This window comes from Acinonyx jubatus, chromosome F2 (genome assembly GCF_027475565.1).
Source record: "Acinonyx jubatus isolate Ajub_Pintada_27869175 chromosome F2, VMU_Ajub_asm_v1.0, whole genome shotgun sequence".
NCBI classification, from domain to species: Eukaryota; Metazoa; Chordata; class Mammalia; order Carnivora; family Felidae; genus Acinonyx; species Acinonyx jubatus.
Window position 1 is genome coordinate 3,083,000 of NC_069394.1, and position 22,884 is coordinate 3,105,883.

The following is a 22,884-nucleotide window of genomic DNA, read 5'->3' on the forward strand; positions in this document are numbered from 1 at the left end:
ACCACTTTCGTATTATCTTTTAATATTTTCCATTTAGCTTTCCTTATGTAATTCTGAAAAGATACCACCGTGTCAGTGTTTTCCTTCTTGATCCTTTTATACCCTCTACCTGTCTCCCGACAGGCGGTACGGTCTGCAGAGGTGCGATTTTGTGTGGCACATGAGGGCCATCTAGTGGCCAAAGGTCCCGGTGCCCTTGGCACCAAAGGGACTGTGGAAAAGGAGAGTGATCAAGTCTTTCTGGTCTGTTTTCTCGGCCAGAGCGCTTTGAGGCTCGAGATAGGCGATAGTAATGACCAGTTCTGCAGCCTGATCTACAGAAAGTCACAGGGCATTCTAGCATTTCCACACATTTAGCCTTCTGACATTAGACAGATCACCTGATTTCTTGCCTTCGGTTTCCCGTGTGGAACACAGGTGATAAAATGTGGTTAGCCAAACGAGTCCCTTCATCAGAAATGGTTTACTTAAACAAACTAGTCGCCTTTTAGGATTACTTCAAGGAATGTTTTTTAAACTTCCATGGTTTATCCCAGACCTTTCCCTACTCTGGCCAGTCGGCTTTCTCTGCAACTCTGTCCCCCAGTTGAAACTGGCATTTGCGAGGCTGACCCTTCCGGCAGCGTGTTCCTACACCGTGCTCGCCGAGAGGCACTGTGTGTACAAGGCTTGTCAACAGTGAGGGGTAAAAGGAAAAGAGACGTTCTGCTGAAACCAACTTGTACTGGTATTTTCTACTCACGTCCAGAGAATGATTTGTCCCACCCCTTCCATGACTGTGCTGGTAAATGGGAGCTTTGTTCTATTTCCTTCCTTCTTGAATGCTATATGGAAGGACAAAGAATTTAAATCGCTTTTATGTTCTTGCAACAATGTCATTATATTAATTGATTTGGTGGTGTTATTTGTTAATACGCTTCTTTTTATATTTCAGAAAAGATGTTGGTTTGAAGCGATTTTTTCCTAGGAGTTTACTGGATTCTGTCAAGGTAATTGGAATCTGTTTTATTGTAATCGGATGACCATGTTATATAAATACCTCCCCCGTGGTGTATGGTTTTCTCCCCTGGGTGTAAAAGTTACAACGTAAAAAAGCTAATCGTTATTCTGCTTATATTAATGGCAAGTAGATTTTTGTAGGCACAGCTTTCTCCCACAAAGCCACTGTTTCACTTCTTGATTATGTGTAACACTCAGCTAAGTACGAGACTAAGAAAGCTGCACGCACGGTAGGCTTTGTCACCTCGGCCTGTCTGGTCTCGGGTGCCATGGCACACGAGAGCAAAGAAGCGGTGTGTAGAAGAACCACAGCGGTAGCTGAATGCTGTGTGTCTGTGCACGCCGTGCCCACGTAAGTGCCCTGTGGAGGCCTGTCCTCTCTTGTTTTGACCCCGTGGACACCCCTCCTCATTAGTAACTTCTGCACAGCGCCATCTTCTCTCCCTCCCTGCTGTGGGAACGTCAGGGGAGGGACACTTGGGGCCCGTGAGGTGTGGTTTCCCGCCCATCCAGAGCGTGTGCCGGGACAGTCAAGTGCGGGGGCCGGACTTTGGGTCAGAACAGAGTCCCCCCCGTGGGAGCTGTGCCATTTACAAGGCCTGTGATCTTGGGCCTGTTTCTTATTTCCTCGATGAAGAAAATAGTCTTTTGGGGGGTTGGTGTGAATATTTAATAGGTTCATGTATGGATGTTACCGCGGTACCCGTAACGAGGCAGTGTATCAAGGTGGCTGTTTGTGCGCTTTCTATCACAGAGGTGGTGTTCTGTACCAGAATAGTCACGTGGAAGACCACACGAGCAGGATAAGACGTGTGCTATGGGAGAAGGTAGCATACTGGTCCAGAAACCTGGCTGTGCAGCCAAACTGCCCTGGTGAAAATTCTGACTTGATCACCGTGAATTGCACGGGATGTTGGCCACGTTACTTAACCTTACCGTGTTTCTGTTTCCACATCTGTAAAGTGGGGACCAAACCACTTTCTAACACGTGGGCTACGTACGAGGATGAACGGATTCATAAGTATAAAGTCTGAGGACCGTGAACACAGAGCTCACTAGGTGTTCTCTAGTGTGAGGAGGGAAGGAGCACGGAACCTCTCACTCATGCCAATAAAATGCCGACTCAGCAGTCTTTATTGCATTAATCGTTTCTGCCCAAGGGTTTTTTGGCCCTTGTACTGTTACTGTCTGTTCTTTATGTATAGTCAACCATGTCCCGTTGCCTGTCATTGGGTCATGGTGTTGGTGCAATTTACCAAATGCAGTCTGTGACGAAGGCCCCGTGTCCAGGCATCCAGGTTCTGCTTGTTCTTGGTCTCATCGAGAACAGGACTACAGGCACTAGTCCTCGGTCTCCCCGAGTCTGTCTGCTCAGCCTCATGTGGGAGGTGGTCATGCCCCCCCCCACCCCCACCCCGCCGTCACACAGCTTCTGGAGAATCTTACGGGAAGCAGATACAGAGGTGTTAGTTTTAAAGTATAAGGTACTTGATACGAATGTAACGAGACACAGTTGAGAGAGGGAAGTGTGCTCTTCTGTAATGTTTCAGCCTCTCTGGTTTCTAGTGTTGCCGTCCTGCTCTTTCATTTGCATTCCCATTTCCTGATGTACTCCCCACACGCTGGAGTGAATTGTCGGGGTACCAGCTCTCTCAGCATACTCCGAGCAGGTGATAAGGGCCAGGTACAGAGATGGGTGGGACAGGCAGCTCGCAGACCTGGCATGAGCTAGGTGGCTGTTGTGGGGAGGGGTGCGGTCCGAGACGAAGAGCTTTAAGGAAGTCCGGCAGAGTGGGAGGGGTTGGAGGCGAGATCCGGGGTGTTTGGAGGTACCCGAGAGCGACAGGGTTGTGTCCTTCTGGAGGGTTTTGAGGTGCGGGCCGTCCGTACTCCTGGGGTTGCGGGATGGTGTGACCTGGAGAGTCACACCGTGGCTCCAAGAAGGCCTTGGACAATCCTCGAGTGGAAGGGATGCCTCTGTGCATGGATCTGCAGTTCGTGGGTGGGGTGGGAGGAGGCGTTCACACCAGTAAAAGGCACAATTCTGTAGTGAGTTCACGTCACTGAACGGACAAGCATAGTAGCCAACGTGAATGGAAAAGCAGGAAAATATGTGAAAGTAGCTGGACCACGGCCACAGTGTCCTGAGTGGTGCTCAGGTGTGAGCCCCGTGGCGGCCTCAGAGTCACTGCAGTCTTTTCCGCGCTTCGTGTGGACAGGCAGTTGTCACAAGAGGTATGACTGCTGTTGTGTGGGAATCCAAGAAGGTACCCTGGGGCAAGCGTAGCCGAGTGGACCCATGGTGCCCCCTGCCCACCCCCCCCTCCCCTGGCCCCGCGGCCGGCTCTCCCAGACCGGGCCTTCTGTGCCCTATCGCGGTCTCGCACCACAGGTACAGGCCGGGGACCGACCGCTCTCCTCTCTCAGGACCCTGCTCAGGACCTTGGTCTTTACTTTCTCAGGCTCACATTCACGGGGATTTCCTTGTCCGCGTTGGGTCGGCCTGCCTCCGCTGTATTTCAGATCCACCAGGGCACGGATAGCGCCTGCCGCGTCCCCAACGCTGTGTTTGCAGTCGTGCCCGGCGATCGGTGACGTGGATGACGCAGTGGACAGCATCAAGAGCGGCTGACGGGGACAGAGTTAGCGGGGAGCCCTCTGGAGGGGGCACCGTGGAAGGAAGGCATGCGGCTGGGGGTCAGGCCTGCTCAGGAGAGCAGCCCCGGGAGCCCACTCCCCCGACAGCACTCGCCCCTCCAGGCCTCTTCCGGGTCGTCCCCCGGGTCCGTGCCGACCGGCCTCCCTGTCCTGACTCTGCTGCCGACTCGGGTGGGCTTTTCTGGCCACCCCGAGCTCCCCCAGACGGCAAGCGGCCACCTGTGTGGGGCGGGGCGGGGCGCAGCAGCTTTCTGGGGGCTGCGGGCGTGATGGCTGTGCAGAGTGCAGAATGGGAGCCCGGACAGCAGGGTGGAGGCAGGCAGAGGTGGGGCGGGTGAGGGACTGCCACGCGAGCAGAAAGGGAGGCACCGACCTTGGGGAACACGAGAAAACCTTCCCTGGGCAGCTGTGATTTGAGAAGCTCAGTTGCTGCTGATGTTACTGCAAGTAGGGGACAATGGGATTTGTACCTACTGCTTGGTGTCGGTGTAGATTCATCTAGAGGGTCTCCCCAGAGTTCTAGTGAGAGAACCAAAGTACTTTTGCAAAACAGGCAAAGTCTGTTTGGTTTCTTAAGTAGCTGAATCGGTAGTTCGTTCCCATAGGCCAGCACTTCTTCACCCCGTGCGTGAGTTTGTCCAGCCGTGCCCTGCTTGCTGCCCGAGTCCGCGGAGCCACTCTCGGCACACGCCCGGGTGGCGGTGACAGCTGTAGGACAGAGCACGCTGTGTTCAGACCGTTCCTCCTTCAAAACTGTTGCCGGTGAAACTTCGGCTAACGAGAGATTCATAGCTGCTTCTTGCTTCTCCCAGAACGGCCCTGCGGAAGGGCCAGATTCGTTCATGCTTGCTTCCCGGAAGGAGGCTAGGTCAGTCCATTTGCTTCTCCGAAGGCCGTTGCAGAGGCTCGCGTGCAAGGGCGGAGGGGCTGCCGTGTTGGGTTTGGTGGAGCTTAAATGAGCTGTGACAGGAGAGAGGAGGGGAGGTCTGCGCCTCGGTTCCCAAGAATGATTGACAAGGTACTGTAAGCCTCGGTCTCTTCGATCCTAGTCGTGCCAGAGACACGTCTCTAAAAACACCGCACCGGGAAAATGAACAGGCAAACGCAGCCTGAGGAATGGTCTGCCAGGTTCTGATGATTACCCTTCAGAAGTGGCGAGAAGCTGTCACGGCTGGGGGACACTGAGGAGACACGAGTAAATGCAGTGTGAGGCTCAGGAACAGTAAGAGGCTGTTCGCGGGCAGCCCGGTGAGATCCAGGCAGGGTCTGAGGTTGAGAAAGTGGTGCCGGTGGGTGTCGTGTGACACGTCGACCCCGGGGGGCCGGGGGCTGTCTTTGCAGCCCTCGTGTAGATCTGAAATCCGGTAGCAGGTAGAATAGCCAAGTTCCGGTTGATTTGCATACAACTCCCAGTAGAAATCTCATTTCAGAAGGAGAAGAGCCGAGAGGCCAGTAGTTCACAGTCCTCCGAAGCAGCTGTACGCTTCCCGAGGAATAAAGAGCTTTCCTGGGGTACTGTCAGCAACACGGAGCTTCATCCTTAGCGAAAATGGTCCTTGCCCGCATTCCTGCGATTAGCAGGTGGCCACTGCAGGCTTAGCACCTTTGTGAAGCGCAGGAATGCCCAGCTTGGCGGTCATTCAGCCGTCATTCCTGGCTCTCGCAGGCCAGAGGGGGCAGGCGCACCGGGGAGAGCAGACTGACGGACGGGCGGACGGCCAAGATGTGGCATATGACCCAGCCATAAAAAAGAAGGAAAGCTTGCCGTTCGCAACAACAAGGATGGACTTCAGGGCATCATGCCACGTGAAATAAGTCAGAAAATGACAAACACTGTCTGATTTCACTTACGCGTGGAATCCAGAGGCAAACAAAACACTGAGCCCGTAGATCCAGAGGGCACATCGATGGCTGCCAGGGGAGGGGTGAAGGGGGTCAAAGACACGGCCTCCTGCTTATAAATAAGCCGTGGGGGTGTTGTGCACAGGTCACCATGGTTAATAGTACCGTAGCGCACGCGTGAAAGTTGCCAAGAGCGTGAGTCTTAAAGGTTCTCATCACAAGAAAGCAAAATTGGGAATTGTGTGAGGAGACGGGCATTCACTAGACTTACTGAGACGATCCTCTCATGGTGCGAACAACTTCCGCTTCCGAGTGTGAGGCCTCGCACGGGACTGAAAGAGCCGGGGGCTGATGCGTTTCCGCAGGTTCAGATGCAGGGAGGGGGAAACCTGTGACTCAGGCTGCCCTCTGCATAGTTAGAACTCGCTGGTGTCTTCCCAGGCCCATGGCTGAGTGTTGGGGATGGAGCAGGAGCACAGGGCTGGTGGCTTCAGTCCCCTCGCAGAGGAACACGTGCTCATCAGGACACACGTCATCCTCAGTCATCGTCATTGTCATTGTCATCGTCATCTGGGGGGGGGGGGCGTTGCTGAGTGCAAGGTCAGAAGACAGGGCTGTGTGCCTGATGTGGAAGGACAGAGAAGGGACAGGGCCCGGCCTCGCTTCTCCTCCTCCCTGATGCTGGCGGTCGAGGGACAAGCAGGATTGGGAGGGCTTGTGTCAGGGGTCAGTGAGACACTCAGGATCCACAGCGGCTGGGATTTGCCTGTTACATGTGGATTACTTTTTTATGACCAGCTTTGTGATGTTAAACAAACAAAAAAGGCTGCAAACCAGAGGGGTTGGGTTTGCTGGGACAGCCAGCCGCACTGAGGCTCGTGAGCACCCGTGTCCCCCGCTCCCCCCAGCTTTTCAGTCTCTCTTCTGCCAAAGCTTTTGCCTGCAATTCTCAGTGCTGCATAGAAACTGAAGGATAACAGGAAGGGCCGGTGTCCTCATACTTTCTTGCACCTGCCCATCCCTTTAAAACACCTGTTGGGCGCCCAGCATGTGCTGCATGCTGTGTGCTGACTCTTGCTTTCCTGGCGGCGTGCAGAGGCCGGGGCGGCCGCGGGTCCCACCCAGAGCCCTGTCCTCGTGCCCCCACCCCGCTGCTCAGCCCGGACGGCCTCTGCGAGGGGCGGCGACGTCCTCAACAGGACGCACTTGCGCCAGGCTGCCTGGGCTTCAGCCCTGGCTCTGCCGTGCAGCTCTTTGCTGCGTCTGTGCCCCCGTTTCCTCATTTGTAAGATGGGGCTGGTGAGAGAACTTCTCCCTGAGGGCGCTGCAGAGACAGAGCGAGGCTCGACCCCAGAGAGCAGCTGTGTCCCCCCGAGCCTCCCTGAGTGGCCCGTGGTGAGACGACCCCCGACGGCCGCCACCCCGCGAGCTGAACCTGCTCTGCCCACCCACTGTGCTCTTCCCCTCGGACCCCTGGGCCGAGAGGCCTCGCAGGCTCCGTACTAGCGTGGTTCGATGATGCAGCGTCTTGGAGGCCCCAGGGTTGATGGTGCAGCGTGAGGTGATCCAGTCCGTGTTTTCAAAAGAGCGTGTGGCGATGTGTGTAGGTGCCCACGGGAGGCGAGAGTGGGGCTCCTGTGTTGGAGAGCATTAGAGAACTCGATACGGTTTCCAGAAAAGCTCTGCGGGACTTGGGGGTGTAGTGGATTTGAGGGGTTAGGGAAAAGAGGTCACGGCTGCCACCTAGGGCTTTGTCTCAAACTCAAAGCATCTGGGAGACTGGCCTGGGGTGCAGTAAGGTCCTGAGTTCTCTTAGTGGCCGTCAGCTTGCAGGTGTCTGGGACGTCCAGCGGGGGCCTCAGGTGGGCCGGGGGTGTGTGTGAGTCTGATGCTCAGGAGGAGACTTTGGTGGCTTGTTTTTTTCTTTTTCTTTTTGTTTTTCTTTTCTTTTTTTCTTAGAGTGCACGTGTGCAAGTAGGGGAGGGTCACAGAGAGAGAGTCTTAAGCAGGTGCTCAGCACAGAGCCTGACGCAGGGCTTGATCTCACAATTTTGAGATCATGATCTGAACAGAAATTAAGGCTCAGACGCTCAACCGAGTGAGCCACCGAGGCTCCAGCATTTGCTCAGCTTTAAAGAGCGACTTCTGTGTGTGCTGCTTCAGAGAGGGACACCATTTGGGTGATGCGTTTTTGAAAGCATCACACGAATGACCGGGTGGAAACGTAGAGTGTCGTCCGTCGTTTATAAACTCGTGGTTTGTTGGGAACTGCCTACAAGGCACGGAAATGCCCTCTTTTCCGGGCCTCTTTGACACGGTTTTAGTCACCGCATGTCATTACTTGTCTGAGTACAGGTATTCCTCTTAGAGGTGCGAATGACTAGAACGGCTTTTTGTTAATGTTAATAAAAATGAGTTGTCCCTGCTTCTGGTCCCCATGCTCTTTGGACAGCCGTCCTTTGCGGCAGCCACCGTGTCCTAGATTGGTGTGCCCTGCACTTGCGGGAAGAGTTGGAAAGCTTTCTGGGGCTTTCTGTGCACTGGCTTCCTCCTTGGACGGGCACATGGACACACTGAAGCAGCCCGCCCTCCCCAGGCCATTGAAATCTCCCGCTTACGTGCCGGGGAGTGAAGTGTCCTCAGTTTACGAGACAGACCAGAATTGATTTCTGTCTCATCTATGTGAGGGTTGTGACGCCAGAGTCGTGCCCTCACTCGTTCTGAAGCACATAATTGGGTTTCGCTGTGGGCCGTACTCCTTCCTCCATACTCTTCGGGAATGACGAGGCCACTCGGGCCCGCTTCTTGCTCACGAAGATCTTACACAATTGCCACGTTTGAAAGTAAATTCAAGGTGAGGTGGGACCCAGCGCACATGGTGCTGGCTCCTCCCTGCTGCCGTCTCGTGGTGTCTCCGAGGACGAGGTGCGTGAGCCCGCCTCACAGCCCCGTCCACCTCCACCGTGTCACCTGCCTGACTTCCCTCACCTCCAAAGAGTAGCTGCTTGGCAGGGCCACCGGGCAGACTGGGGGTCCGTGTGCACGTCCAGATCTGGTACCATTTCTGTTGACCAGCACCTGACAGCCCCGTGCCCCTAGCACCCCACTCGTGCTGGCGTGGGCGGAGATCAGAACGCTTTTCTTCTCCCGCTGAACGCCGAGTTTGTCGAGGGCAAGGCATTCGTGCCGACTCTTCAGTGCTTCCCAAGTGCCAAGCACAGAATAGAATTTCCTTAGTGGATTCGTTCTGGGTCCAGAGTAGAGTGGACCTCCTTGTCAGGGACTGGCTTGCTTTCAGGAAACTCGCAGGACGCTGTGTTGCTCATTTATAACGAGGAAAATGCCTTGCAAGTGGGTGCAGACAGTACCCAGGTCTCCTTGGCCAGCGTACTCGCTCCTGGGGAACAGTTGGACCTAATAGGCCACGAGAACGTTTGCAAAGCCCGAGTCAGAACAACTATTAAATGCTATCTTAGCCCATGATAAGAGTGGCCTTTTCAGCCCCTTGGCCCGTGGCTGGTGCTTAGGTGGGCGTTCCCAAAGACGCGCTTCCCAGACCTCTCTCGACCAAGCACCCGAGGCTAACCGGTCGGTCATTTTCTGTGTGAACACCTGATGGCCCGTTTTACTTCTCTCGAGTTTAGATTATGTGATCTAAGTTACAGTCAGCTGTTGGCCCACCCTGGCTGCAGCCTCCACTGGGTCTGTGGGAGCCGCCCGTACATATGTCAGCTGGAGACTCTGACCGTGCTGTCCCCAGCCCTGCCCTCTCCTGAGCACCACATCTGTATCCAGCTGTCTGCTTGATGGTTCTGGTCCAAAGACTGAAGGATCACACACACGTCCCAAATCGGCGTGACTTTATTTTCACCACACCTGCCCCTTCTGCTTGTCCATTTGTCCCGTCCACAAACCTTGTCATGCTCGATTGCCTGTTTCCCTCCGGTCCCACCCGCAGTCGTCCAAGCGTCCCAAAGGTGCCCCACCCTCTCCTTTAGCACCACCTCAGGGTCTGTGTCACTGGTGTTTTCCGGGGTGGCCTGTTCTGGGAACCTGGCTGGTCTTTCTGCTTCTCACAGCCTCCCCCAGGCCTCCTGTGCCAGAGCTGAGCGAGCCTTTACAATGAAGGTCATGTGCCATAGGTCATCGTCCAGCACCCGCTCCTCTGGTTCTCGGCACCTGTCCTCCGCCTGCCTCGGTCTCCCATGCTGTTGTCTTCACCCCGTAACCTCAGCCGCTGTGACTGTGTCTTACTCTTTGACCGCAGCTGTCACTGTCCCCTCGCTCTCTGCAGGTGCAGTAACGCTTTGAGCACACGGGGACCTTCAAGCCGCTGCAGGCAGGCTGTCACCTGTGTGTGTCACTCCCTGGCGGTCCACCTCCTAGCAGCTCCCAACGTGCTGAGGGGAGGGCACGCTGAAGTCTGCGGCCCTTCACTCCCCTCCGCCCCCGTCCCAGCCTTCTCCGCCTGCTGGCTCTGCTTCCTGTCTGAGTGCCTCTCACGCGGCTTTCAGCTGGGCTCCTGCTCCCCTCCCAGACCCCCACCTGCCAGTCTGCTTCTCCCACAGGCTCACCGTCTCAGTTCGCGGGAACTCTTGTCTCTTGGTGCACCTTGTTGGTTCCGATGTTCGGCATAAATCTACTTCACCCCTTTCCTGCTGCTGCCCTTGTGTCCACTCTGCTAGCCTCTTGCCTGGATGGCTTGGAGCATCCTGCCTCGTCTCTCCTGCTTCTTCCTTCGTGCTGTTCACAGCACAGCAGCACCTGCGTCAGATCACTTCGGTCTGCTTGGCGCGCCCAAGGACCCTGTCTGTCCCCACGGTGAAAGCCGAGCACTCGCTGTGGCTGTCTTCTCCTAGCCGTCATTCTCAGACCTTACCGTGTATCCTTTGCCCACTGGCCTCCCCGGGCTTCCTCTGACACCACGGACGGTGGGCTTGCTGCCCGGAGGGCCCTTCCTGCCACTGTCCAGCTGCTCATGGTGCATAAGTAGAAGAGTGAGATGTGCGAAGTCTGAAAGGTCAGCTGTGGTCCCGCCACACAGAGAAGGGTGTATGTGGTCTGTCTTCTCTGTGCTGGTACGTGTGCACCTGTGCTCACACATGACTGAGTCCCATCCCCAATGCTCCCCTTTAAAAGGCATCTGTCCCTGGCATACAGATCATTTCGCCATATTATCTCGTGTAACACCGTGATACGGATTTTAACATCAGTAAATTAGTTCTGCACAATAGTCTTTTTTTTTTTTTTTTTTTTTTTTTGATGTTTGTTTTTGAGAGAAGAGAGGCAGAGCGTGAGCAGGAGAGGGACAGAGAGAGACTCCGAAGCAGGCTCCAGGCTCTGAGCTGTCAGCACAGAACTCGACACAGGGCTTAAACTTGCTGACCACGAGATCACGACCTGAGGTGAAGTTGGACACTTAACCAGCTGAGCCACCCAGGCGCCCCTGCACAACAGCCCTCAGGGCTGCATACAGTGTGGATAGACATGTGCAGACGCATGTAACCCACCTGTTACTAGGCACACTTGCGCACCGAGCCTCCTTGTTGCTGAATCTTTGTGTAGTTCTTGAATTGTTTCTCAAGAGGCATGCCTTGGAATTTTAATTTCTGGATCCAGAGTTGGGTGTCTTTTTTTAAGGTATTTGTGCTGCGAAATTGCCCTTCACCAACCTTGTATCGACATACCCTCCTAACAGTGGGGCGTGTGAGTCCTTTATACCTAATTCTTGGCCAGCTTCCTTCCCTTCATGTACGTAGATAGTATGCACCTATCCTGCCTAACTTTTTACCACATGTTCTAGTAAGCAAATTATTGCTTTACAGATTTCTGTTGAAGAAGTAAGACTTGGAACCCCTGAACCGTGTGCTTAAAAAGGGTTAGGATGCTATATCCTACACGACCTGTACTTTGTTGCAGCTAGTTAAAAAAAAAAATGAAGCTTTGACAAGTGATGATGTCTCCTAGTAATGCGAACACAGGTGGTCGTGGGTGGTGGGAGAAAGATCTGTGCTGTTAGTTCTTACTGCTCTAAGATGATTCTTGTGATTGTATCATACAGGCCAAAACACTAAGAAAACTGATCCAGCAGACGTTTAGACAGTTCGCCAACCTGAACAGAGAAGAGAGCATTCTGAAATTCTTTGAGATCCTCTCCCCAGTGTACCGATTTGATAAAGAGTGCTTCAAGTGTGCCCTCGGTGTGAGTATGGGGACATGGGGGCTGTGAGTGCGGGGCAGAGGATAGTGGACGAGGTGTGGGTTCTCCTGATGTTTCTTATCCACGGGCATCTAAATTTCTGATTGAAATCTGAAATGTCACATTTTTTACACCACGAGAATATTTGTCATTTTCAGTGAGAAAAATGCAAAAAGAAAATATATCAATGTAAAAATGAAATCCTCTTTTTAAAAAGCATGCCTGTGTTGATAATTATAGTTTTTTTATTCCAGCCCAGGGATTGGTTAACTGCTGTCTAGAGGCGAGTTTACTATTCAAATAATCTTTCCAAAGAAACCAGTAGCTTCCCCCCCCATCTGACACTGGGTCGGGGAAGTTACAGACGTTTTGTACTGCCTGGTTGGACAGACGAATCACAAGCTGAGGTGCTGCCCGCAGCCCCCGCTTTGGTCCTTTTAATGTGTCCACAGCCTTTCATCTGAAATCTCTCTTTTTTCTTCTGGTACCTTTGTCACCACCGGTTTCGCCTCCAAAAGTCAAGCTGGATTATTTCAGTGGAACTGGCGATCGGCCCAGAAGAAGGAATCAGTTACCTCACGGACAAGGGCTGCAGCGTAAGTCTGGGCTGGCGCGTCCTGGCATGCCGTGTGCACGCACGCACTGCTCGCGTGGGACCTCACTGAGCTCTCTGCTCCCACACCCCCGGAGGGGCCTCTGTCCTGAGTTCTGCCTCAGTGGTTAAGTATTCAGTAAGTGCTGCTGGGTCAGCCAGATACTCACAGAGAAAAAGCAGTGAACTCTGACCCCTGTCGGCACACCATAGCAAAACCCATTCCAGATGGAGTATGGATCTGCACGTGAAAGAGAAACGATAAAAGTATTAGAAGAAAACATTGGGAATCTCTGTAACCCTCGGGCAGGCAGAGTTCCTTAAACAGGACTTAAAAAGTGCTAACTCTAAAAGACAATTTTCATAAAATAGACGCTGAGATCAAGAACTTCTTTTTATCAAAAGATAGTAGAAAGGCAAGCCAAACATTAGCGTTAATACATTTGGCCATGGACCCTTAAATCCAAGGGAATGGTTGACAGTAAATCATTAAGTAAAGGGCAGATGACCCAAGAGGACACCCCCGTGGTCAGGGGATTAAATGGAAAGGTGTTGAGCCTTCTGGTCATCACGTCCATGCGTGTGGGACCACACGTCTCTTCTAGGGTGGCTCACATGAGGAAGAGCCATAATCACAAGTGTTGACAAAGTGTGGGCCACTGGAGCTTTCCCACGCTGATAGCAAGTGACGGATGGCAGGAGCACATTGGTGTGGCCCCTTCAGGATGGTCTGTGGCATTATCCGTTGGGGGTTTTTTAATTTAAAAAAATTTTTTTAATGTTTGTTTATTTTTGAGAGAGAGACAGACCCATAGAATTCAAAGCAGGCTCCAGACTCCGAGCTGTCAGCACAGAGCCCGATGCGGGGTGGGAACCCACAAACTGTGAGATCATGACCTGAGCTGAAGTCAGACACTTAACTGCGACATACAGGTGCCCCAGCATTATCTGTTTTTATTACTCACGGATTGTTTCAGTTGTAGCCTTTAGGTTTGACTGGTGGTCTCCTGTGTTTTCTTGACTATTTTCTTTGTCCTTTTTACATGTAAGTCTTCCTGTGGAATCCACAGGCGAGGTCACAGGTGGGGCCCCTAGTGTGCTCAAGGGGGCAGGCTGTGGAGGACATGGCCACGGTCCCCACGTTGACTCGCTCTCACGCCAGCCTCGTGGCTTTGGGGTCCTGCGCCATCGACTTGTGTCCCCTTGGTAGTAAAATGGCCATAATCATTTCAACTGCATAATAGGGTCAGCAAGAGAATTAAATACTTACATGGATTTGGAGTGTTTAGGTCATGGCCTCGCACCGCAAAATCCCTTAGAAATTTGGGTGTCGTCACTGGTAGGTGGCTGGTTATTGCTGGCTCTGATGCAGGCAGCAGCTGGCGGTGTCCTTGCGGTTTATCGGGTCGTGTCATCTGGTACCTCTTGCCGTGCCCGCCGGGCACCTCCGTCCCGCACCACTGGTCAGTCGTCTCCTTCTGGATCGACTCCACACGGTTCCAGGTGCCCCAGCCCGGGGTTTCCTTTCTCCCCCACACCTTCTCTGTGTGTCAGTCCTCGTTTGTACATTTGTCTGGCTCTTCCTGGTTACTTAGTCTTTCAAAACCAAATCTATAAAATTCACAGAAAGTGCTGTTGGGATTCCAGCTTGTATGTTAATTTTGCGAAATTTTGTGGAGGTAGATATTTTTTGATGCAAATTTTCTGTCCAAGAATATGGCATGTCTTTGTATTTGTTCAGGATTGCTTTATATCCTTCAGTAAGATTTTGTAGTCTTTTTCACATGCGTCTTTCCTGCTAAACCAGTTCATGAGTATTTTACTGGTTTTGGCCTATTTTTGAATGGGTTTTTATGGACTATTTCTAATTCAAAACGCATACTGCAAGCATAGCCAAATATGCTCGATTGTTGTTTATGACGATGCTGTATTCAACAAGCTTATCATTCATTTACGAAGTCATTTTTCATTAGAATCTTACCCTTTGTAGGTATACAGTCATCTAATTGGCAAAACAAGAATTTTTCTGCCTTCTTCCCTAGTCTGTACAGTTTTTTCCTTTCCTTGTATTCCAAGGCTCCTTCAAGGTCATGTTTAATGATGGGTGGCAGAAGAGATCCCCGGGTCATTCTGGATTGTATCGATTGAAAGTGTGTCTTTATTTGGGGTAATGCTTGTTGTTAGGTTTCAGTAATGCGTGTCTCTGGTGTTCTTGTTTATTTGTGTATTTAAATTATGCCCTTCTGTGCTTAGAATTTTTATCGGGAGGGCTGCTATATGTAATTAAAGGTCTTTTCAGCCTTTACTGGTATGATCTTGGTTTTTCTCCCTTAATTTATTGTTTTATATTGTATTGATGGTGTGTCGGTATTGGGCTGTTAAGTGACTCCTACTTGGTTGTGCTGTATTGTTCTTTTGAAATCTTGATTTATTATATTTGCTGATATGTGGAATTTTTGCAACTATTCATAAGTGAGATTAATTAAAATTTTCCTTGTTTTGAATGTTTATTTTTGAGAGAGCGAGCATGAGTAGAGGCGGGGCAGAGAGTGAGGGAGACACAGCGTCTGAAGCAGACTCCAGGCTCTGAGCCGTCAGCACAGAGCCTGACACGGGGCTCGAGCTCAGGAACTGGGAACGGTGAGATCATGACCTGAGCTGAAGTTGGATGCTTAAACAACTGAGCCACCCAGGAACCCCCATTCTAATCTTTTTTATATTAGCTTTATAAGGGCATGGTATTAAAAATTACACTAAGTTCATCAGGTAAATTGGGTTCTTTCTGTGATTTTATGGCCTGAAGTATTTTAAGCCAGAATTGGAATTGCGATTTTGTACAGGTGAGGTAGATTTGGTCTGTGTGACCCCTGCCATCTTCCTGGGGACAGGTGTGTGAGTGCCTCTCTGGCTCCTTCTACACCAGCACAGCTGCTCAGGTTGTGCACTTCTTGCGTTGGCTTTGGTAACTTACATTTTGTTAGTATGTGCTCTGCTTCCCCACAGGTTCAGGCAGTTGCCATGGAGCTGTGCCTCGTGACTTCCGGTAACTTCAGGCCTGTGTCTGGTCTCACGCCCAAGCTGTCTGCGGAGGCTGGCCCTTGGGGCATGTGGAGGGCTCGTCTGTTGTAGGTGTCTTTCCAGGACAGGCTCAGAGATCAGGGTCACAGCATTTCCATTCATTTTCAGTAATGGCAGTGTTTACCTTTAGGCAGATCCCCTTTCCTGATCTTGTTTGATTGTTTTCATCGTTTTTTTCCTGCTGTTCCCTTTGGATATTTCTCTAAAATTTATTCTCACTTCCTTTTTCCGATACCACTTTTACTGTCTGACCAGTTTTGGTGTGTGGTAGTCTTCCTTTGCAGTCTGAACTTTCAGTTTTGTTTCTCTTATTGTAGCATTATTTAACGGGATGGTAATTTTCAAGTAGCTCAGGGGGGTTGGGTCTCACCTTTATTATTTCTAATGCTCCTGGCTGACGAGCAGAGCACATGTTGTTTACATGCTAGTTATTTTGCATGTGTTCCAGTCTTCATTATAGCCAGGCATGTGGTTGATTTTTATAAATGTTCTACGGAAGAAACATACATTTTCTCTTTGGTGCTACAAGGATCAGTGTGCTCGGAAGTGTGAGTTACTGGTTATATGAAGAAGGAGGAATGGGCCAGGGCAGTCAGGATAGAGCCCCGCGAGTTCCTGTGGAAGCTGCCGTGCTGCGTTTCCACCTGCCACACTGCCCTCCCCTGTCCCGTGCCTTCCGCGTGAGCGCCACGCTTCTGGAAGGCCGCTTCTGGCCGTCTCCTCTGCTCTCGCTCCTGCACCAGTAAACGCCTCCAATGTCTGGGCCATTCTTGTTAGCGTAGAAAATGTGTAGTTTCTCTCATCCTGAAACCCAGAGCCCTTTCACTCTCCCTCCCAGGCACCTCACATGTTTCCTCTTTCCTTTATTGCAAAAGTTCTTGGCGCGTGTGGCCATCGCGCGCCTGGCGATGCGTGGCTGCCCCGGGCCGGGCTGACCTGAGTACGTCGCCTGTCTTGGGCCCGCTGCACTCGGGCTGCCCTGCCTCCCCTGCCGCCCCAGCACCCGCCCAGCCGCCTCGGCCGGGGGCGCCAGTGACCCTCGTGCAGCTAAGCCCCCTCCGTCCTTCTGAGTCCTCATCTACTTCACTGGACTTCTGGGTCACCGCGTTCTCCGGCACCGTTCGATACAAGTATGATACCAGCAGCAGATAGAATTTTAAGTGTTGTAGTAACCACATTTTAAAAGGTAAAAAGGAATCGTGTCTTACCCCAGAATATCCAAGACACCATCATTTCAAGGGATCACCCACATAAAAGTTCTGGAGATGTCTTCTCTGCTTTTTATCATGCTGAGTCTTTGAAGTCGGCACGTTTCCCGTGCTCCCGTCGCGCCTCTGTTTGGACGAGCCACGTACCGCCAGGTGCTCCCCAGCCGCGTGTGGCTTCCCGCTACCGTACGGGACGGGGCGGCTCCTGGTCTCCTCTGCACCCCCTTTCCCTCCCTTTGGGCTGCCGGTGACTCCTGCTGGGCCTCGTCTGAATGGCGGATTGGCCGGCTTGCACGTGTGTCTGTGTGGCCGCTCGGAGCCGGCGTCCAGGGCAGAGTGAGATCCGCACGGTCCCGCCTTCACGGAGCCCAAGTGCCATTCTCGTTCCCAGCGAGACTCATTCCGAGACCCTCACCTTTCCCCCTGCCCCTCGCCCCCAAACAGACGCGGTAGTTTTGTGCGGTGCCCTCGGTTGCTTCGTTGTGGTCCTTCTCACAGTTGTGACCAGATGCTGACTCGGGCGATGGGTTATGCCCGGAGTCACGTCAGCCTTGTTCGCTGCTGTACTCCTGGTGCCTGGAACGGAGCCCCGCACCCCGTAAGTCTTCGAGTCCGTTCCTTCACCCCCTCACACACCAAGCGCGGCCCTCCTTCCCTGCGGTGCGGCGGCGGGCGGGACGGGCATCCGCCACTCTGTCACCCTCACGGGCCATTCAGTCCGGCAGTGGGATCAGATAGGAGAAAGAAGACCAGCAACGAAAAAACAAACATAATCCGATTGTGAAAGAGGTGACGTGAGCGTGTGTGTGTCCGGTTGAGAGAGGGCCGTCAGCGTCGGCCCCTCCCCACCCTGCCTCCTTGGCAACAGATCTTGCTCAGGAGCCTCTTGCTAACCTGAAGTAAACTGCGGAGCGTGCTGCACGCATGTAACCTCAACAACTCTCCTTCCGTGTGTCGGCGCACAGCCAAACGATTGGCAGACATAACAGAATATTCCGATACTTAGTAATGAACGTTTTCATCTGAGGGAGGGTGACCAGAAGCCCTCCCTTACAAGCAGTACCGGGGAGCGATAAGGGAGTAATGGGCCGACCCTGGGGGATAATGTCAGAATGAGGGAGGAAAACAGTAGGTTAACAAGAAAAGGAATCTAAGTTTCATGACTTAAATTTCTCATTGTGCTTTAGAGAAAACTTTTTCATTATAAGATGAGTATTTTTATGTAATCACTTAGTGAAACTAGTTGAGATGTCCTTCATTTCATGTGTCAGCACCAGCTTAATGACATTGGATTCCTGCTCTGTTGGAAGGAGCCTCATCTCCCCCTTTACGGATGTGTGTGTGCGGGGCCAGGAGGTCAGATACCAAACAGAATTTCTCCCCATAATGTCATTTTCCCAAATGGTGAGCACTCATAGTACAGTTCCAAAGATAGCAAAGTACAGTATTTTCTAAATTACACATAAATTGTATTCCTAGAAAATTCACTGCGGAGCATACTTGGTGTTTTAAAGTAGACTTGGGTTCAGGGTGCCTGGGTGGCTCAGTCGATTGAGCAGCCGACTGTTGATTTCAGCTCAGGTTGTGATCTCATGGTCCGTGAGATCAAGCCTCACATCGGGCTCTGTGCTGACGGTGCAGAGCCTGCTTGGGATTCTCCGCCTGCCCCTCCGTCTCGCTCTCTCGCTCTCAAAATAAATAAACATTAAACAAATTTTTTTTAATAGACTTGGGTTCTAGAATCCGATTTTTCACCAACATGAACATGCCACCAGGACACTTGAAAGCCATTAAGGACACAGGACAGTCTTCATCGTGAGGGAATTTCCTGTGCGTTGTATGACGTCCCACAGTCCCAGTCCCCATTTGTAGCCCGCATTCTTAGCCAACCAAAACCAACTCTCTGGGACACCGTTCTGCCCCAGTAAGACGAGAGTGCGTCCAGTGACGATGAGCTCATGGTGAGAAATTAGGTCCAAGAGGCAGGCGGACGGCAGACCGGGTGGGCGTCCGCTTCCTTTTGCTGGCATTGCACCTGTTTGAGCAGGAGACTGTCAGGCCTGACTTACACTTCGAAGTACCTCCCTGGCTTCCGGGTGGGGTGGTCCGTGAGGGGACAGGCACAGACCAGGGGAACAGCCGTGGGGCTGACGCTCTAAGCACGATACCGAACGGTGACTGCACTAGAGCGGCAGCCGGGAGGGTGGAAGGAAAACGCGGGGGCTCCGGGCATGGAGCTCGGCCGGGCGTGGGTGAGGGAAGGAGGAGCCAGTGAGGAGCTGCAGGAGGAGCCTGCCTGTTGGCTCTGGAGCAGGGTTGAGCGGTGATGCTTGTTGCCATGCTGGGGAGGACTGGAGGAGAAGCAGGTGTTGAGCGCGGATCCCGTGGCCGTGCCGTTCACAGTCGGTCCCCTGCATCCGTGTGGGGGTGCGAGGCGGCCGGACACGCGTCCCGGTTCGGGGCTGGAGGTGGTCCTCGCACCACGGGGCCGGCTGGGGCTGCTGGGGCGCCACAGCTCCGGGGCCCTTGATGGTTTACAGAAGGAGCAGAGGAGAAGCGGGAGGACCTGGGGAAGGCCGAGGAGGGAGGCGGGGTCCCCCGAGGGCAGGCGGCAGGAGGCTGGGAGAGGAGAGCTGCCCGCTGCCCTGCTCGGAGGCCTGGAATGGGAGACCAGGAGGGCCACCCCGGCCCGGTCCGGTCCGTCGGGAGGCCTCACGGAGCACACCCCGGCCTTCACAGCAATGCTGTGAAGATGTTCTGCTGTGAAGGGAGCTCGCTCCAAGTCACTGCTGGGCCATAATCCCAACTCAGTCCCAGGGGCAGAATTCGGGCCAAGGGGGGCGCTTGGTGGCAGGGGCCAATCCGCACGCACTCCAAGAGAAGGAGGCTGGAATCGGGCTAGTTGCTGTAAATGAATGTGTGGGGATCGCCACGGCAACGTGGGCATTGTCAAGAAATGCTAGAAGCGGCAGACGGGCATTTGTTTTAAGAAGAAAAGGGTTTGTTCTATTTGGAAAAATGAAGTCTCTTTGGGCTCGTCTTCCTGAGAAGGGTCTTTGGACCCCTGCCATGTGTCTAGCACCATTACAGTCAGAGACTTGTAGCTGAGGGTGCTCTCAGGGCGGGGCGGGGGGGGGGGCGGTGACAGTGTCCCAGAACACCTGCCAGAAGTCCTTACCTGGGGTCCAAAGTGTTTGCCTTTTCTCCCAAGCCCACACATCTGGCCGACTTCAATCAAGTGCAGACCATTCAGTATTCCAACAGCGAAGACAAGGACCGGAAAGGAACGCTGCAGCTGAAAATCGCGGGCGCCCCCGAGGTAAGGGCAGAGTTCTTGCGGACCGCCAGACTCCCAGCTTTCTCCTGTGTGGGGGGTGTTCCATCCCAAGTAGTGACGAGGACGGCAGGTGACAGCTGGCAGAGTCAGGAGCAGCGTTGTCGAGATGGCTGAAGGTTACCGTGAACTACCAAGGAAATGGGCTTCTTAGGGTTACATGCAAATACACATACCTTCGTCAAGCGGCGTCATTTCCCAGACCGCTGTATGTGACGCTCTCCTGCCGGGGGCGGGGGTTGGGGGGCACCCCACTGCCCTGACGCTTAGCCCAGAAGCCAGGAGCCACCCGGGTCGTTCTCAGACCTTAGCAAGAGAAGCGGTTTGGGATTCTTTGTCCCCGTTTCCACGGCTGAGGAAGCCGAGCACGGGCGGCGGAGCTGGGGTTCGTCCTGGAGCCCCTGGTCTTGGCCCGCATGCCGCGTGGCGCAGTGGAGACGGGTGTTGTTTGGCAAACACGGCATCAGGTGGCCCCCGGACGAGCGAGAACGCTCGCGTATGAAGGAGTCTGGGCGACCGTTGGCACAGGCAGCTGTGCTTGTGCACACAGCCCGGCCTGGACCTGTGTCATCTGCTCTGTGCGGCGCCCGGGCCCCTTGAGCGGCGGCAGCCTTTTCTCACACGGGTTTCTTGGCCACGCTCCTCACTTGTGCTTCCTGCCTGGGATCGGTGGCATTTCTGGGGCTCTAGGAAATGCCTTTATTCTCAGACATAAACCGATGAGACCCTAAGATCTCGAGGCTTTATTACAGATTGAAGTTTCCTGACAGTAGCTCGGTAGTGTCATTTGTCACCACTGTTTTCAGACCTCCCCCCACCCCCACCCACCCCATGACATTCAGCTGAGCGTAGGGAAGGTCTGCGGCCCCCGGAGCAGCTGGTGACAAATGGTGCCCGGGTTAAGGCATCCTCCGAGCTCTGACCGTCTCCTGGACGATCTTTAATGGCAGGTCTTCAGGAGGTTTGGCAAAATTGCAGGTTTGATACTGAAAAGAGTGATTTCTAACCTCAGGCAGAATGTGCTGTGCATGCTAGAAATAGTGACATTTTTCTAGTTTTCGTAAGTATTAGAAAAATTATGATGGATAATTGATAACAATCGACTCCACGTTAGTTTAGTTCCTAAAATAAGCCATACTTGAAATATGCTGATTCTCTAAATCCTTCCCTTAATTACACTACGCCAGAGGGGCCAGACATTCTGAGGGAAAATATTTTTTTTTTTTTTTTTTTTTTTTGCCTCCTTTAGTTCTAGAAAGTGAATTTCAGTTTAAGTGATTTTTCTCTTTTTGTCTGGGTGGCCTTCTGTCACATATTCTAGGAATAACGTCCCTAAATATCAAACTTCCTTTTTCACGCCAACCTTACGACAAATCTGTGTTGCTGTCACTCTTCTCTGTTTCCAAGTGCATCTAGGGGTGTGATGTCATAGCACAGCTGCCCCTTTGGTTACTGGGAAGAACAATAACCCCTCTTTCCTGGTCTTTTCCCCTTTGAGCCTCTGACAGTGACAGCACCGTCCCTGACCATCGCCGAGAATATGGCTGACCTGATAGATGGGTACTGCCGGCTGGTGAACGGAGCCACGCAGTCCTTTATCATCAGGCCCCAGAAAGGTGAGGTCCCGCTTCCGCTTGAGCGTCCCCTGAGCTGCTGGCAGGCTCACCCCAGCAGCCTCTGCTCCTTCTTGTGGATCAGTCTGTGCGTGTGAAGAGAAGACAGGGACTCAGCCCAGCAACTCTGTATGCTGCTTTTTCTGGGGAAGGAGGGCAACGCACAGCCTGGGTCTGAACGGAACTCCGGGGAGACAGTGTTGGTGTTCAGGCTGTTGGGTTCGAGCAACACACTGGAGCACTTTCTAGGCCACTGTCAGTGTAAAGACACTTGTAGGATCACGTTCCGGGTCTGTTTGCTTTCAGGTGTCCTTTGTAACGCGTGTTAAATAAAGCATCTTTCCTGTTTTTTCTTATAGAGCTCAAAAGCTTAGAGAAAGGAACAAAATTCATTCTCAGTCATGATGTTTAAAGTCGATGATTGGAATGAGTAACTGGCCTGGAAACAAGGCTCTCTCACCTCAAAAGCGATGTGGGGTTTTTACAAGGCAGTGATAATGGCTGTTTGAGAAGATTTGGATTTCTGAAATAATCAAACGAAATGTTCCCAGCAGGATAATAGCATAGTGGTAGCAAGACAAATTTGGGCTTTAGAATTCTTATCAACTTGTGGGTTCGAATCACGACTCCTCTGTGCTGCCGTCTGTAAATTGCTTAACCTCTCTGTGCCTCGGTGCTCTTGCTGTAAAATACAAGACACAGAGTGGCACCTGTCTTTTATGGTTTAGGGAGGATTAATGACCTCATAAAAGGCTGGGAGCTGTGTCCACCCCATACTGTGGCACGTAAGTCTTAGGATCGTTCCCAGCACACTGCTAGCTGCGGTGGGACCCTGACACATTGTGGGAACCTTGACTTTGACCGTCCTCACGGCGTGGTAGGTGGGTCCACAGTGGTGCCCACAGAGCAGCCGGCACTGTGGCAGGTGGCACAGGGCCCTTGCAGCTCTCACCTCCCTGACCAGGATGGTCACAGAGAAGGAGTCCCGCAGGGCTGCGTGCCCTGTACCGGGGGAGATAGGAAAGCACCAGGAGGGCAGATGGGGAAGTTCCGAACTCCCGTCGAGCCGCAGCAGAAAGCCCAGCCCGCCCGGCAGCCGAATACCCCGTGTTGACAGCAGTTAGAGGGAGCAGTGGGGGCATGTGAAGCAGTGGAATCATTGGAACCTTTGTGTAAAAGTTAGTGTCCTGATGTGCTCTGGAAACAATAGCGAAAGCCACAGCCAGAAAGCCGGTAAGGACACAGCTAATCAGCAAAAGTGTTTGTAACACCGTGATCAGACCAAGAAAACCTATTCATTGTTTTTTTTTTTTTTTTTTCTTTCATAGTAGCTTTCTTTGTATGAAAACAGTTGCTTTTAG

At 52.7% G+C, this 22,884-nt stretch overlaps 1 protein-coding gene across 19 annotated transcripts in view; it reads left to right on the top strand.

The window, feature by feature from the left end:
- PTK2 (protein tyrosine kinase 2) overlaps window positions 1–22,884 on the top strand; it is a 256,989-nt gene that overhangs the window by 138,855 nt on the left and 95,250 nt on the right. For all 19 annotated transcript variants that reach the window (XR_008292471.1, XM_053208063.1, XM_053208073.1 and 16 more), the window contains 5 exons: window positions 935–989; window positions 11,561–11,701; window positions 12,217–12,294; window positions 19,788–19,895; window positions 21,409–21,526. Coding sequence is in view for 18 of the 19 variants with exons in the window: in XM_053208063.1 (XP_053064038.1) it covers window positions 935–989; window positions 11,561–11,701; window positions 12,217–12,294; window positions 19,788–19,895; window positions 21,409–21,526 (500 nt within the window). In the remaining variant the exon portion in view is untranslated. The remainder of the gene's footprint in view (window positions 1–934; window positions 990–11,560; window positions 11,702–12,216; window positions 12,295–19,787; window positions 19,896–21,408; window positions 21,527–22,884) is intronic.